The sequence below is a fragment of the Gymnogyps californianus genome, chromosome 4 (genome assembly GCF_018139145.2).
Source record: "Gymnogyps californianus isolate 813 chromosome 4, ASM1813914v2, whole genome shotgun sequence".
NCBI classification, from domain to species: Eukaryota; Metazoa; Chordata; class Aves; order Accipitriformes; family Cathartidae; genus Gymnogyps; species Gymnogyps californianus.
Window position 1 is genome coordinate 78,196,740 of NC_059474.1, and position 14,657 is coordinate 78,211,396.

Genomic DNA, 14,657 nt, shown 5'->3' on the forward strand with positions numbered 1-14,657 from the left:
CATGCTACCATTTACTAGCTCAGGGCATTCTGCCTATGCTGTTACTTAATCAAAGAACAATCCAGACACAAGAACTGGATCCATACTGTTGTCATCAACTCATTTCTCAAGGATACAGATATCATGCCTGGCACAACACATCGTTTTCACAACAAAACCTCTCTCCTCCTAAGATGGAACCTAAGTTTCATAGATGCTTTGGTTTGCTGTTCAATTAATAAAATGGCTGAAGTACACACAAAAAGCTCAGTTACTTGAACATATTTAAGGCTTCTGGCTTAACTACAGAAAACACCTTGGTGATGATGTCTCAGGAAAAGTCTAAGTCCACACAGAAAAACAGTCCAGAAACGTGTAACACACTAACACACTGTCAAGGAAATTTATTGAAGTTTTACCACCTCTGAAAAAAGGTAACGCTATGCTCTAGCCTGGGATATGATGGCCATTCTCAAGCATTCTTAGAAAGGAAACATTACGTGGAGCAAATATTATGTGGAGCATGTGCCACAAAAAGACAACAAAACACCACCACACCACACCCCCCCCAAGTTAAAAGATAGTAACAGAAAACAAAATAGCAGAATAGCAAAAAAAGGTCAAGGGCAGGTAAGTAACAAGTCAGTGAGTTTCAACAACTTGAAAATCAACATAAGATCAGCTCCAGTGAATACTGCATACTAGTTAGAAAAACAGATTACGAAAAAAAAAAAAATACCGGAAGGAGGTTTCTGTTTTAGAATCCTCTTACAATAAGAAGCTGAAACATGAGTACAGCACTATACTATTCCTGCTGTATGAGAACACTACATAAATTAACAGCTTCCTACACTTGTAGCTACGATACACAAAAATCATGTAACATAATGAAAGTGTACTATCTAGCTTAAATACACTAATGTTTCACAACACCACACAAACCCCAAGTATGGTACTTAACAACATCCTTTTAAACGTTATCATAATGTTAGCATAATCTTACCATAACTTACACGGAAGCAACTTCCCTCTCAATGGGCAACATTTTTCAGATTATTATGCATGCAGACAATTTTTCAAGGACTCATCAGTACAGCAATGAAGTAGTCTGTGGGTGGAGGAGTCCAACTAATCTACAAGCACTAACATCTGATGGTTTTTGGGGAAGCCCACAAAGTTGAAGGAACCTTGTTTCTGGTGGCTTCTATACTACATCACACTATTTTGTTATTTACAGCTTTGACACCTTTAAAACGCTTTAAATCCACTACCAAAAATAGTGATTGTCACAAAACAGTTGAGTAACAGCTTGGTAATTCAAAGTTTCACATTTGGAAGTACACAGATTATTTTTTAACCCTTCTACCACAAACAATATACGATAAACTACAAGCCACTTAGCAAATCCATGCTAACAAAAGTCTTAAAATGACTAGCAAAGGATGCCTACAGATAAAGCACAGATTGCCGATTTTTGTTTCTGAAAGTGATTCTTACTGGTATACTTCTTTTTTTTTAAAAAGAAATCCAACTTTTACTGATTTTTTTTCTTTTCCTTAAAGACAGTTACAAAAAAGGCGGGGAAAAAGAAGAAATCAATACACAGCAATCCTGAAACTAACAGGAAAAAAACATGTTAACCCCACAGGGGGAGGGGTGGGAGTGAGGGAGCAGAAATGAGGTGGCATTGGGGGGCAAAACAAAACAGATTTGCAAAGCTGTTAGATACTCCTACCTACAAGAAAACATCAACTTTTGGAAAAGACTGAACTGTTACAGATGGTTTAATAACTGTCAATTTAAATTGACAAGAAGCAGCTCTGGAATGATTTTCTTGCTGCAAATATGAACCCTACAGTTAAACATTTTACTAACCAGAATTACATTTTACTGAATCATCCAAACTGACTTCACATACAATCCGCCTCACAGTCAGTCACTGAACTGTTCGATATGTGGAGACTTCACAATCCAGGATCCATAACTATGTTGCTCCAAGTAGCTTTGCAACAAGTTTTTGGCTTCTTGGTACAATTCAGATTGAATCTAAAAAAAATAAAAGAAAGATTTCAAGAACGACAGTTACAGATATCTGTGTTCTTTACCACCAGCATATAATATGGACAAACACAAGCCTTGTAGAAAACAATACCTACAAATCTTAACAGTTCCCTCAGTTGCTGACAGTGAGAAAAAGTGTTACAGACTTTAAAAACATACTCTTTTTATATGTTTGGGCATTTATTGGGATGAGAGAATTGTTCTGTTAAACATCATTTTTTTCAGCATCTTTTCAGTTCCAATAAAATCTTTACACAGAAAATAAACATTCACTATCATTTAATCCAAATCTAAACACATGACCAAACACTCAATTAGCAAGTCATTCTATTTCAAAATAGTTTTTGAATTGTTTAAAAAATGATCTCTTGCATGTTCTGACAGAAGGAAAAAAAATGATATGTACTTTATAAAAGCTTAAGTTTCACATAAAAATTTTGGAAATAAAATAAAATAAAAATCTCTTGAACCAAGAAGCAGAAAAACCTGGAAGAGTACATAGAAGTACGATGAGCCTATGTATTTCCACATATGGACAGAAGCGAGTGAACTGCGTTTACAGCAATCAAGAATCACAGCAGTTCCTTTAAGTAATTTCTCTGTATTTTTATACCACAAAGGAAAGCCTGGGACCTAATGCTGTCTTCTGATGAAGAATTCCCACTTTCCTACTGCTCTATGACAGAAGAATCCTCCCACAAGACTACACTGTGGTAGAAAAATATCTACATATGTATGAAACAAATATAAAAAGTAAGACTGAAAATGAACTAACGAACAAAAAAAACCCAACCTTTTTAATATGAAACTATCTTATGTGAGGAAAATTGCCAGCAACCTCCATATGCTAAGACAAAACATGGCAGATTTTCACAGAGAATGTTTCAAGATTAATTCAGTAGAATAATTTTACTTGAAAACAGCAATTTTCAGACATTCTCAGGCAAAGATTATAGGCAAGAAAGGACATCCAGCTGTTCACGTGAAGTCTTCAGCAAAAAAGAAAGCCACCCCTGGCTATCAATCCAGCTTTGAGAGTAGCCATTAAGAGACTCCTTACTAGAACTCCTCCCCGCCCCGCCCCACCCCAGCTTACCTTAGCTTCATGGTACGTTGCAACTTGAAGCAAATCATTCCGTTCTGCTTCCTTAGCAAGCAATCTGAAACGACTAAACATTGCCACCTTGCAAAGACGACTTGCCATGTAAGTGCCACTTTTGAATGGTGAACTATAGTCAAAATGAAAAAAGAATAATAAAACTCAGAAAGAGATACATTACAGGATTTTTTCCCCCTCTAATGCTTTGTGAATGTGATCATATGATTCTACTTCCACTTTCAATGAGCAAAGCTAATGCAAATCAGCAGCTGTGAGAATTTAAACAAGCCAACCAAAAACGGTTTTCAAACTGGAATTCATCTGAACTAGGATGCTAACTGGTTTTATGCATTGTGAAAACTAAAACATTCACTACAACAAACAATGGAATAAAGATATCTCAGTTCAAAAAACTATTTAATTTCATATCTTGGTATCTCACTGTAAAGTTACAAGATCTCTAAAACTACATCTAATCATAGGATGCATTCACCTAACACAGGAGAGAATCCGTCTCATTTGGGTAACACTGTGGCCTCCGCGCATAGCTTAAAAAACGAATACTCCGATGAACCGTCACAGAACAATAAGGCTAACCACGACTTCCAACATAACAAAAAAAAATGCTAACCTTTCGGTGGTTTTTCCATTTAACCCATCCACAACCTCCACTGATGCATCTGACAATGACCAATTCAAACTAAGAGACCTCTGTTCAAAGTCTATTTGAATTGGGTGTGCAGCATTCACCAAGTAAGTATGAGATCTGTTGACCAGATAAGGCATGGGAAGCTTTGATGTAAGTGCATCATCAACACGCTGTTTTATAGCTATTTCTAGCCCTCTTGTATCCCTGCAATTTCCATTTCCTATTAAACAAAAAAAGATCAGTCACATATAAAGTACATCAAATCAAAAAAGAAAACAAAAAGCAGCTAAGAATGCAGATGTTTCCATTGGTCTACATTATATTCATTTTTCTACACAAAATTAATGTTTGGAAAAATCAGTTCCAATATTCAGTTCACAGAACAAAAATGATTTCCCAATTTCTTCTCCAGAGGCATCATTATTTTCAATGGATGTCTTCTTTCTGGAATAGTTGTTCATCAACTCTTTACATTCCTTGCAGAAGACACCATTAAGATAGAAGCTGCGACACAAACTTAGATGTTCTAGATCAGCAAACACGCTAGGGAGTTTGCCCATATTACTCCACATCCAACAGTATTTCTGGCTCCCTACTAAACAGACATACTTTGGTCCACAGCATCTCAAGGAATGGTCACAGAATTTCTATTAAATAGAAGGGCAATACATTATAGATTATTATGTTTACTGTGAATACCACTTAAGTGAGCATATTAGAAATTTTTCTCTCGCTTTTAAGTAAAAGTGCCCAAACTTCCTCAGAAGGAACAGGCAGGCATTCACCAACTCTTGCAAGACCTTTTGGAGCACTTCAAAAACCTTGTTCTGTGTTAGAAAAGGAAAAGATGCTACATCTTCAATGTCTGGGGAACTCAGACATCTGTGTACTAGTCTCATAATACAAATACTGAGAGGAAGAAACAGCTGAAAACCCCCAGAATAATACCCATTAATTTAATTCCACCACATAAATAAAAGCTACTGAAATGAGTTCTGATAATAGTATGGTCTTCCTGACTGCCACAAAATCCTGAGAATTCACTATCACCTTGGCAATCCCTATTCTTCAACAAAACATCTATTTGCATTAACCAATACAAAGCAGGGCGGGGGGCACAGACCACGGACACAACACAAAACTGAACAAAGACTTTCCAACAGAATTCGTAAGATACCCTAGGGTGAAATTGAGCATTTTCAGTTAAACACTGGCAGTTTTTCCACCACTGCTCAATTCTACAGTTAACTGACTAACACTGTCACCTTAAAGTCACCATATTTGACTGAACAGTTAACACAGCATTTGTCACACTTGACATTTTCTCAATATCTAAAATTTAATTTGTTATAAAACAATGCTGAATTTCTTCTGTTACTCTAATACATAGTAAAGGAAGGGCAATCTGGCAAGCTAAAACAAACCCACAATGACAACAGAGCGAGCCTGAGTTTTACATTAGGGCATTTCAAAGATGAGTGAAAAAAAATATACACACTCAGTACCTTTTCAGAAAAATACTGTAATTCTTTTGAAGAACCATCTTGGTTTAGTTCATCTTTTATAAAATGTAACCAAACTGGAACATGAAAGCGTACAAAAAACCCACTGAAATTTGCGTAAAGCTTACCTACAAGAATACTGTTGATATACACTGGTTCAATGAAGTGACTCAGCAACGCTCCCTGAACACCAACCACTTCCCATTTTGTTAATTTGTCACTAGCTGACATACTGCTTGCTCTAACAGTTTTAGGTGGACAACAAACAGTTAGGTAAATCTTGCCTTCTATAGCAACATGGAGACTCAGTTCTTCATTAGTTTCATAAGCAGATATAGATTGTGGATTGAGATGGCTAAAGGAAGACAAGAAAATAAATTTCAGTGAGAAAGTACTCTAATCAGAGATTATTGTAAAGTGGTATCCAATACTGTTTCTCAGAAAACAATTATCAATTGATCTGGGTCTTACATTGTGTTCAATATTTGTAAATTTTAGGAACACCACGTTCAGCTGCTCAAGTGACTAGAACACTGAAATCAGTATTTAAGTATGAAAAAGTAATTCAACTTAATCGTAGCCATCAGTTGTGCAAACATTAAAAAAGATCAGCATATGCTGCAAACAAGCTATCACTTTGGGTCTACTTACACAATGACAGAAGTTACTTGGAGGGTGTTCATCTTGTGAAAAAGCAGCTGTAAGGCTGTTTATCTCCTTTAAAACATAACTTACACAGCAATTCTTCAAAGTATTTAAAACAAGCAAATGCAACACATTAGGGAGACAAAGCAGTGATTGGTCTGAAGCAAAACATAGTTTCCCCCTTAACTAAAGACGGATAAGAAGTCAAAGCCTGAAGTTTTGAGTTAACTCTCCCCAATTTTATCATAACTTACAAGGTTATGATCAAAGGTGCTTTTGCTTTACTACATTATTATAAAGCAACCATTTAATTTTGGCTTAAGTAACATGCTACTGCCTGTTACTAAGTGGCCACATTTTGCTATTCAATGGATTACTTGCAAATAACTCCCTTCTAAAAACTATCTTTAAATAACTGTATACATAAACAAATCTGCTGTATTAGAAGAAAATACTTCCCAGAGTTTGTCTCAAGAGAGCACACATCAGAATGGACAAAAAGCAAGAGAAAAAGTGCTGAATATGTGATCCGTCAACTAGTACAGCGTAGCTTACAAACCGCATCCAGTCTCATCAACCATTTCCTTGTAAGAGCAGCTATGACACTGAAAGTAATCTAAAACCTTCTGCAATTCGAACAGGAGGGGCTCCCTCAGTCAGCACAACTTGCAATGAACTGACTGTGACTTGCAGTTCACAAGTCTGCCTTCCGAACACCCCAAATACAGTATGAAAGCAGCTAGCTGTCTTTTACATACGAAAAAAGTTATGACTGTATGACTTTCAGGGACATTATTCCACTGCACCGCTATAAAGGACACAAAATAACGTTGTTCATAATAACTTGGTAAACCAGTGACTGCTGCTGTTAAATGTCAAAACTATTAAAAAAGAAACTTTCAGAAATTTAACAGAAGTTAGAAGTGTAAAGATAAGCATAGGAGTGTATTTGTCCCATCAAGGTTCTCTCTACCTTATTTCTACAAAGCAGAGCAGGAGCCTATTGTTTCAATTCAAAGCTTTTTATATTCTAGTCCTGTGGTGCAAAGGATGACACAAAGTCACCACATCCACTTGCTCAGTGGTTAAATTAATAATTTATTAGTATTTTAATAGTATCTTGGGAGGGAGGTTAACAGGTAAGTGGGTATCTGTAATAAACAAAGCATTGTCCTGAAGCTACAACCCATGTAAAAGTTTTTTGTATCATCATGTTGACCTGTATCTCATACACTTAGCACTACCACCTTGTACAGTAATGCTTCCATAACATGAAAAAAATTCAGAATAGCCCCCCCAATATCTTAAACACATGTAACAATGCATATTTGCCACACTCACGTTTGTCACTGCAAACAAATTAATCTTCCACTACAACATCTCTGAAAATACGAAGGTACTTACATCTGCGATTTTAATTGAGCAGTTCCTTTTGGAAGCTGATTCATGTAGAGAAAGACAGTTGTATTTTGCTTTAGGGTAAGCAGCTTCGAGCCTGGTGCTGTGCAAAATATGGATTTCTCTGTCCTTGCTGGATTTTCATTATAGAACAGCAGAAGATGTCTATAAAAATATCTAAAAGAAAGTGTTAAGTAACAGTAAATGTGAAAAAACAACTACTTCGTTTACAAATACATGGACATTCACATTTAATTCACATGATTTGAAAATAATCCAGAAGGTACTAACTATAAAATGCAAGTGCACTTCTATTTACATTTGCAAAAGTAAAACTGAAAAGAACTGGCTGCAAGAGAACTGGTAACTATTTGTACACACATTCTCACCTAAGCAGAGAACGTCTTGCAACAACAATGGCATGGCTGTCATGCAACACTCTTCCACAAGGTTGAAAGCACTGACTGTAATTACATTCTCCTGTTCCTAGAGCTACAACTTCATGCTGTCCACCTAAAAAGAAAACATTTATTTTTACATGATTGCGGTGGGTTAACCTTGTTTGGCTGCCAGGTGCCCACCAAGCTGCCCTCTCACACCCCTTGCCCCCCATCAGGTTGGACTCAATGATCTTAAAAGGTCTTTTCCAACCTAAATGATTCTATGAAAAAATAAAATTAAAAAGCTCGTAGGTCAACGTAAGGACAGGGAGATCAACTGCCATTTATCATCCTGTGCAAAACAGATTTGACTTGGAGAAGATTAATTTATTGCCAGTTAGAGTAGGATAATGAGAAACAAAACCAAAACTAAATCCACCTTCCCTCTACCCCCCCTTCCTCCCAGGCTCAACTTCACTCCTGACTCTTCTACCTCTTCTCCTCCCCACCAGAGTGGAACAGGGGTATGGGGAAGCATCAGTTCCTAACACTTTGTCTCTGCCGCTCCTTCCTCCTCACGCTCCTTCCCTGCTCCAACATGGGGTCCCTCCCACAGGACACAATCCTTCACAAACCACTCCAGCCTGTGTCCTTCCCACTGGCTGCAGTTCTTCACGAACTGCTCCAGCGTGGGTCCTTTCCACAGTGCAGTTCTCCAGGAACAGAATGCTTGGGCATAGGTCCCCCACGGGGTCACAGGTCCTGCTAGAAAACCTGCTCCAGTGGGGGCTCCTCTCCGCAGACCACAGCTCCTGCCAGAAGCCTGCTCCTGTGTGGGTTCTCCATGGGCTGCAGCTCCCTTCAGGGCATATCCACCTGCTCTGGCCTATACTGGTCTATACAGCCTTACTCCTCTTTGAGACAGCACAAGGAAATGCTTATGTAGGTCTTGAATATTTGCATGACTATAGCACAATTACGCATGTGACAGAGCCATCAGAACAGAGTATGTCAAAGGAGAGCTACCCTTTACATTTATTTACCAGATCAGAAATGCGTTAATCAAGGCTCTCCGGGAACACAAACAGCCCAGGTTTTCCACTCCCCAATACTCACGATCAAAACAGACTTGCCTTTTTCAATGATGAAGGCAGCCAGTGAACTGCCACAACTTTGGTACTCAGGATGTTTGGCAGTCAGGCTGTTAAATACTTCTTCAAGTGTTCGTGAAAGCTTTTGATATATAAGCTGTCCTCCTTCTAAATCAAACAATAAAAGCCAGCAAGACACAAATTTGCGGGGGGGGGGGGAAACAGACATGATCAACCACTTGCCAAATTATAAATCTAAACACATAGTAAAAGCACTACTACCCAACACACACTTTCAGGATTCTGAAGATTATCAGGATGGACACAAATAAATAAAGGACAACAATACCTAAACAATTTATGCTTTTATTATTCATGATAATAAATCAGGGATATGGATCAAGTTTGATCACCTACTACACACAGTATTTCAAGTAAGGACAGAAATACTGTTTCTGTTTTTGTCGCCAATTCAAGCAATTTACTGAAGCTGTGTCCATTTGTAGAACCGATGGTCAATCTCCTACTTTAGTGCCACTAATTCTTACAGCGTTCTTCAAAGAGATGTTTAAAATAACAGTAACTTCATAGAGATTACTACATGTATTAAAAGAAGAATTAAAAAAAAAAAGGGGGCAAAAAAAAGCGCAAGCATTTGCTGGGTAATCTGAATCAACAGAGAAAAACAAGACTATTCCTTACCAAAACAGATCCTTGAAACACGAACAGAGTTTGCTGAAGTTTGGGGCTCAGCAGGAGTACAGGAGGGATCTAAGAATTTAACAAAATTTCAAACTCGGATGGACATTCCAAATTTCAGAACATGGATCTCACACTATTTCCAGCAAGTTAAAGTTTCTAATTCTCTAACAATTCTCTTTTCTGATTTTGAAGTCCTTGTAAGCATAGAACTATTTAGGCAGCAACCCTTAAAAGCAGATAAACGTTATGGTAACTGAATTCTTTTGAAAGTAGTAACTCAGTGCTGAAGCCTTTTAATCATAACAATTCAAAACCACTTAGGATCAACTTCATATTGCCGTTACCTAGTGAGTAGCAAATCAAGTGCAACAGCAACAAATACATTAATTCCTTCAGTATTCTCCACTCCGTGCTACAAACTGATGGAACTCCTCATACGCAAAAGACAAAGGAAAAAAACAGTTTCAGAACCACATGACAAATAGCTCTGCCCAAAGCATTCAAGAAAACCGACAGAGGCCCTGATACAGAAGCATTTAATAAAACTACACAGAGATTTTGCATAGGAAACCTTTAAGCCAAGCTTTTCACATTCTAATTAGGTGTTGCTAGAGTATTTACCTGACTTTTTAGAAGCTTTTGTCCCTGTATACTCCAAGTTAAGTAGCTCATCAAGAGCCAGTTTAGCTGCATTTAATTTAGATTCCTTCTTGTTTTTTCCCAGTCCAGTCTTGTAGCAAACACCATCTACCACAGCACAAAAGGCAAAATAAGGCCTTATGATATTGCCTTTAAAGGAGAAAAAAAGCAGACACAATTAGTGAAATTACTTTAAGGTACTTTTATCCATAGCTTTATGTGCTTATATTCATTCCAAGGACAAGTACAAGACAAAAAGACATTTTAGCAAAATAGAACTCAAACCTTTGACATCCTCAAGAACCGTGGCAGCTTTTACTTTATGCACTTTTCACAAAGCTCTGGCAGCAGCCAGAATTTTATACAATTCATCTGATCAAATTCTGTAGTAATTAATTATGAGACACAGCTGTGCAGACAATAAAAGGACAGCCAAAAAGCAACATATGTGGAGGGTGGCGCAACCAACAGTAAAAAAAAAATTCATCTGTATTAGTGCCATCAATACTAACTGCAGAAATTCAGATCATCTTAAGGACAAGCAAATATTATTTTATTTAAGAAAAGAAGAAGTATTTACCTGCCACACTAGTTTCTTTCAATTCAAGTTGTAAATGGTGCATTTGTGCAAACTGATGCAAGGCAGATACTGGGTTTATTACTCCCTGTTCATATCTTGCAATAAACTCCTCTAAGTCTTTCTTTGGAGGAAGTGCTGATAAGGGGGGTGCATGGGCTGCTTTCAAAAGGAAAGGTTCTGAAACAAAATTAAGAAAAGAACTGAACACACTCTCTGACAGTTTAAATCTGTTTACAATAAATGCTTTTTAGATGCTTCTTAGAAGAACAAAAAGCAAAAACATTTACTCTAGAGCAGTATTGCTTTGTACTGAATCCTACATTAACAATACTGGCAATTCTGAAACGGTGTGTACCTCCTCTTTTAAAAGCATCAAAGCTTTTACTTTGAGTACTAAATCCATTAACCTCTGAATATAGAGAGATATTACATGCAAATACAACATATATGCCCCCTCCCCTCTGTTGCAAACCAGCGATCAAATCAAAGTCGCTGATGGCAGATTCAAAACAACGGAGCATGTGGTTTTTCACACAAAACTATGAAGCAGTGGAACTCCCCGTCATAAGACACTATAAAAGTTTTAGCAACCACACACATTATTCAAAAAGCAGATAACTCATTCAAAGAAAAAGAAACTCACCCACAAAGAGCTGCTGAATACAGAGACGGCACCTCTGCCTGAGGTGGCCAGGAGAGAACATGGGGAGAGCTGCACTGCACACCCACCCTGACCCTGCACGTCCCCCCCACGCCCACGATTAACCATGCTTGGAACCAGGACAGCGGGTAGGTGGATATTTTGTCTGTCCTACCACAGAGCCCTTAATGCTCTTCAGAGGGCAATGTGAAGCAAGTTAGTCAAGCCATAAGAGACTTCTATAAATTCTGAGAAGTAGTCCCAAGGCAAACCCACACCTCTGAGTTTCATTCGGAAGACAAACTCTTCCAAGGAGTACGCTATATCTGGACAGTTGTCTTTGACTTGGAGGTCTCCTATAGAAAAACCAATTAACATTTCCTGCAGCATCTTCTTCTGTGAAGGATCGGTGTGTTCTTTCAGATTTCAGTGAAAAAATGAAATCTTTTTCCCTGTATGAACTCTAGGATGGATGGAATCTTCATCTTCAGGGTTGCCATATACTCAGGCACAAGTATCTCCCAGCCAAGAAGAACTAAAATAAACTGTTATCTCCAAGTCTCACAAATAGGTGTATTACCTCAATACAACTATTCAAAGAGAGAGAATTCAAAATACATGCTGGGACATCTGGAACCACAGTTAAAACTTTTCTCAATGATCTCTACGAAAATTCATGCAGCAGTACACATCCTATATTTTGGCAACCTCTACAGCACTTTTAATGTGTAAGTTGGAATTTATAATTATGAAACTCTGCAGACTATATAGCCCACCCTACGACAAATCTCTTACTCTAACGAACTTCCAGGACAAAAGGACATAGGAAGAAGAGGAAGAAGTTCAAGCAGATGCTAAAGAAGTCATTTAAGAATATACAGCGATAAGAAAAAGCAGCAGAGGGTTGCAACCTTTCAAAAAAGAGAACATCATAAAGTTACTTTCACTAGCATTAACAGTGTATTTTAATAGCTAATCCCAATGTATAAACTGAAAACTATACCTGGATTTTGCATCACCTTTGGTACACTGCACCTCTCAGAAGGTGGAAGTTTTGGCCTTACAGTCACAGACTGAGAAAGCTTCTTTAAAAGTGGCTGCCTAGGAGGCTGAGCTGGCAAAGTCTTCTTTTGTATGGGGTCAAAGGTGGGTATTTCAGCACTCTGAAACCAGCCATTGCTGCTAGTCATTTTTGATCAACCTAAGTAAATTTAACAGTAAAGTTATGAGATGTTAAAGGCACGCTGCAAACCCCAGTTTTCTCAGTCAAGCCGTTTCACAAGAGCACTCCCAACAACTCGCACTCTGCTTCCCTACAGACTGGGGCCAAAGCACTGAGACCCAGTGCCCTTCCAATGCCTCCCCTCTCCCAGCCAGCACCACGAGGCTCAAAGCCACTTCTCCAGTTAGTTAACCGCCTTCCCCCGCCCTTCATGTGGCTCTGCACCTCCTCTTGCAACCAGCTCGAAGGACAAGACAACCGCCCAGCCCGCTCTCAAGGGAGCGAGGCAAAAACTAAAGCAGCAACGCTGATCCCTCTCAAGTTTCCAGAACAAGCTGGCGCTGGAAATGAAGGCTTTGGGACTTACTCTCCTCTCCTGTGAGAGGAGAGGAATGTCTTTTTCCTGTGAGAAAACCCACGCCTGTTGGGCTCGGCCGCCCTCACCGTCCCGGAGCTCTCACACCCGATGGGCAGGCAGGTGGAGCGCGCCTGAGGTGAAAGGAGGGCGGAAGCGCGGGGGCTGCACGGAAGCTGCCCCTCACCGCCTGCCGCCCTGAGGGGTGGGCTCTAACGGCCGAGGAGACCACTGGCCGCCTCGCAAAGCCGTCCCTCAAGTAGCAGCCCTCTCCACCGCCAGGCTTTGAGGCGCGGAGACGCCTCCGCGCAGCCCCGCCATTTTGTTGAGGGGGAAGACCCTTCCGCGGAGAGCGCTGCCGCCCCCCACGTGCGGCGGGGCCCCGGGAAAGAGCGAGCGTCGTCGTGGCACAGCGACGCCCGCCGACAATCCTGCCCACACGCCGTCTCGTCGGCTTCCCGTGCCGCCGAACGGAGCGTCCCGGCGGCCAGGGCGGCACCCGAAACCGCGAGAGGCGTCACGGGCCTGGATCAGCCGAGCGGGCCCCGCCGGGCGGAGCCGCGCCCTGACCCACTTGGCGGCGGGAACGCGCAGCGAGCGGGGCCGCGGGGAAGCACCGCCCGCAGGGCCGCCGCCGCCGCCGCCCCCTCCTGCCTGCGGCTGGGCGCCTGGGGCGGTGGGTGCCGCTGCTCACAAGTCTCCTAGCTGCAGGCGGCGGGAGCTCGCCTCGCCTTTTTCCAGCTCCCCCAGGGGAAGGCCGGCCTCCCGCGGTTGCGGTGTGAGGCGGCCCGGCTCGCCCCTGGCGCACCGCCTCTCACAGTCACCTCACATAAATGATACTCGATGCAAAGTTACACTTAAAACACTTGTTTTTTTAATCAAGGAAGTTGAACAAAAAAAAAAAAGGCCCTGTACAGTAGTTAAATTTTATTACAAGTGTAATAACCAATGATTTTTAGCACTAAGGCAATCACAGTTTCATAAGTTATATATATATATAATTTACACAAGTCTACATTGACAAATCAATTTACCGGTCACATCAACGAGGGGTTTGTGTTATGGCAAATAAAGTTTATGAAAATTCACAGTTAATCCGCAAGTATTTTAAAGATGCAGGAATCATATTGCACATAATAAAACAGCGGACTCTGAGGAGCAGATTTACAGTGTTCCAGCTATTCCTTCACAGAATATACATTGGTCATCATCATGCAATAACTTCAAATACAGAATGGTATCATGTACCACGGTAAACAGTTACTCACAATGTAAGTTTTAAATAGAGTAGCAAAAAGCTGTTAGGTTTCTCTTTAAACCATATTTAAATTCTTAAAATATAATAAAACACTTTGATAAAATCAAACGGAATTACGGTTGTCACATTATATTTTTAGTATTCTTCTTTGTCTTTTCCTTTCTTTTCCTTTTCATCCTGTAGTGCAGTACCAAGTTTCTTTATAAGGACCGACAAAACTTTGTCCAAAGGATCCATGACACCACGCTGCAACCACTTAGGAATAGTAGTCCTTGCATGGTGAAAGCCCAGCTTTTGGAGGATGTAGTCAACACCAACAGGATCAATTTTTCTCCCAGTCCAGGATATTAATCTAAAAACCAATAAATAAGCGACTCAAATATATAAAATGTAGCAACTGGCGTTTGTATAAACAAACATCCGTTTTTACCATTGTTACTTCTGACAAATCCAACAG

At 39.9% G+C, this 14,657-nt stretch overlaps 2 protein-coding genes across 6 annotated transcripts in view; both read right to left on the reverse strand.

Annotated features, from left to right (window-relative positions):
* Positions 1–368: 368 nt before the first annotated feature.
* On the reverse strand, positions 369–13,393 carry ADAD1 (adenosine deaminase domain containing 1). Of its 4 annotated transcripts, none has more exons than XM_050895721.1 (12): positions 13,032–13,393; positions 12,369–12,566; positions 10,726–10,902; positions 10,128–10,295; positions 9,507–9,575; positions 8,847–8,972; positions 7,723–7,846; positions 7,340–7,510; positions 5,419–5,645; positions 3,771–4,008; positions 3,137–3,269; positions 369–2,025 (listed from the first exon to the last, which is right to left on the reverse strand). In XM_050895721.1, the coding sequence occupies exons 2-12, from the start codon at positions 12,553–12,555 to the stop codon at positions 1,912–1,914; spliced, it is 1,734 nt and encodes a 577-aa protein (XP_050751678.1). In that variant the 5' UTR covers positions 12,556–12,566; positions 13,032–13,393; the 3' UTR covers positions 369–1,911. The 4 variants fall into 4 exon arrangements, with proteins under 4 accessions (XP_050751678.1, XP_050751681.1, XP_050751677.1 ...); XM_050895724.1 differs by having other exon boundaries at positions 5,575–5,645; positions 12,955–13,393; XM_050895720.1 differs by having other exon boundaries at positions 12,955–13,393.
* Positions 13,394–13,793: 400 nt separating this feature from the next.
* The window catches only part of BLTP1 (bridge-like lipid transfer protein family member 1), a 129,188-nt gene continuing 128,324 nt past the window's right edge, over positions 13,794–14,657 (reverse strand). For both annotated transcript variants that reach the window (XM_050896358.1, XM_050896359.1), the window contains one exon: positions 13,794–14,552. In XM_050896358.1, the coding sequence (XP_050752315.1) occupies positions 14,336–14,552 (217 nt within the window). In that variant the 3' untranslated portion in view covers positions 13,794–14,335. The remainder of the gene's footprint in view (positions 14,553–14,657) is intronic.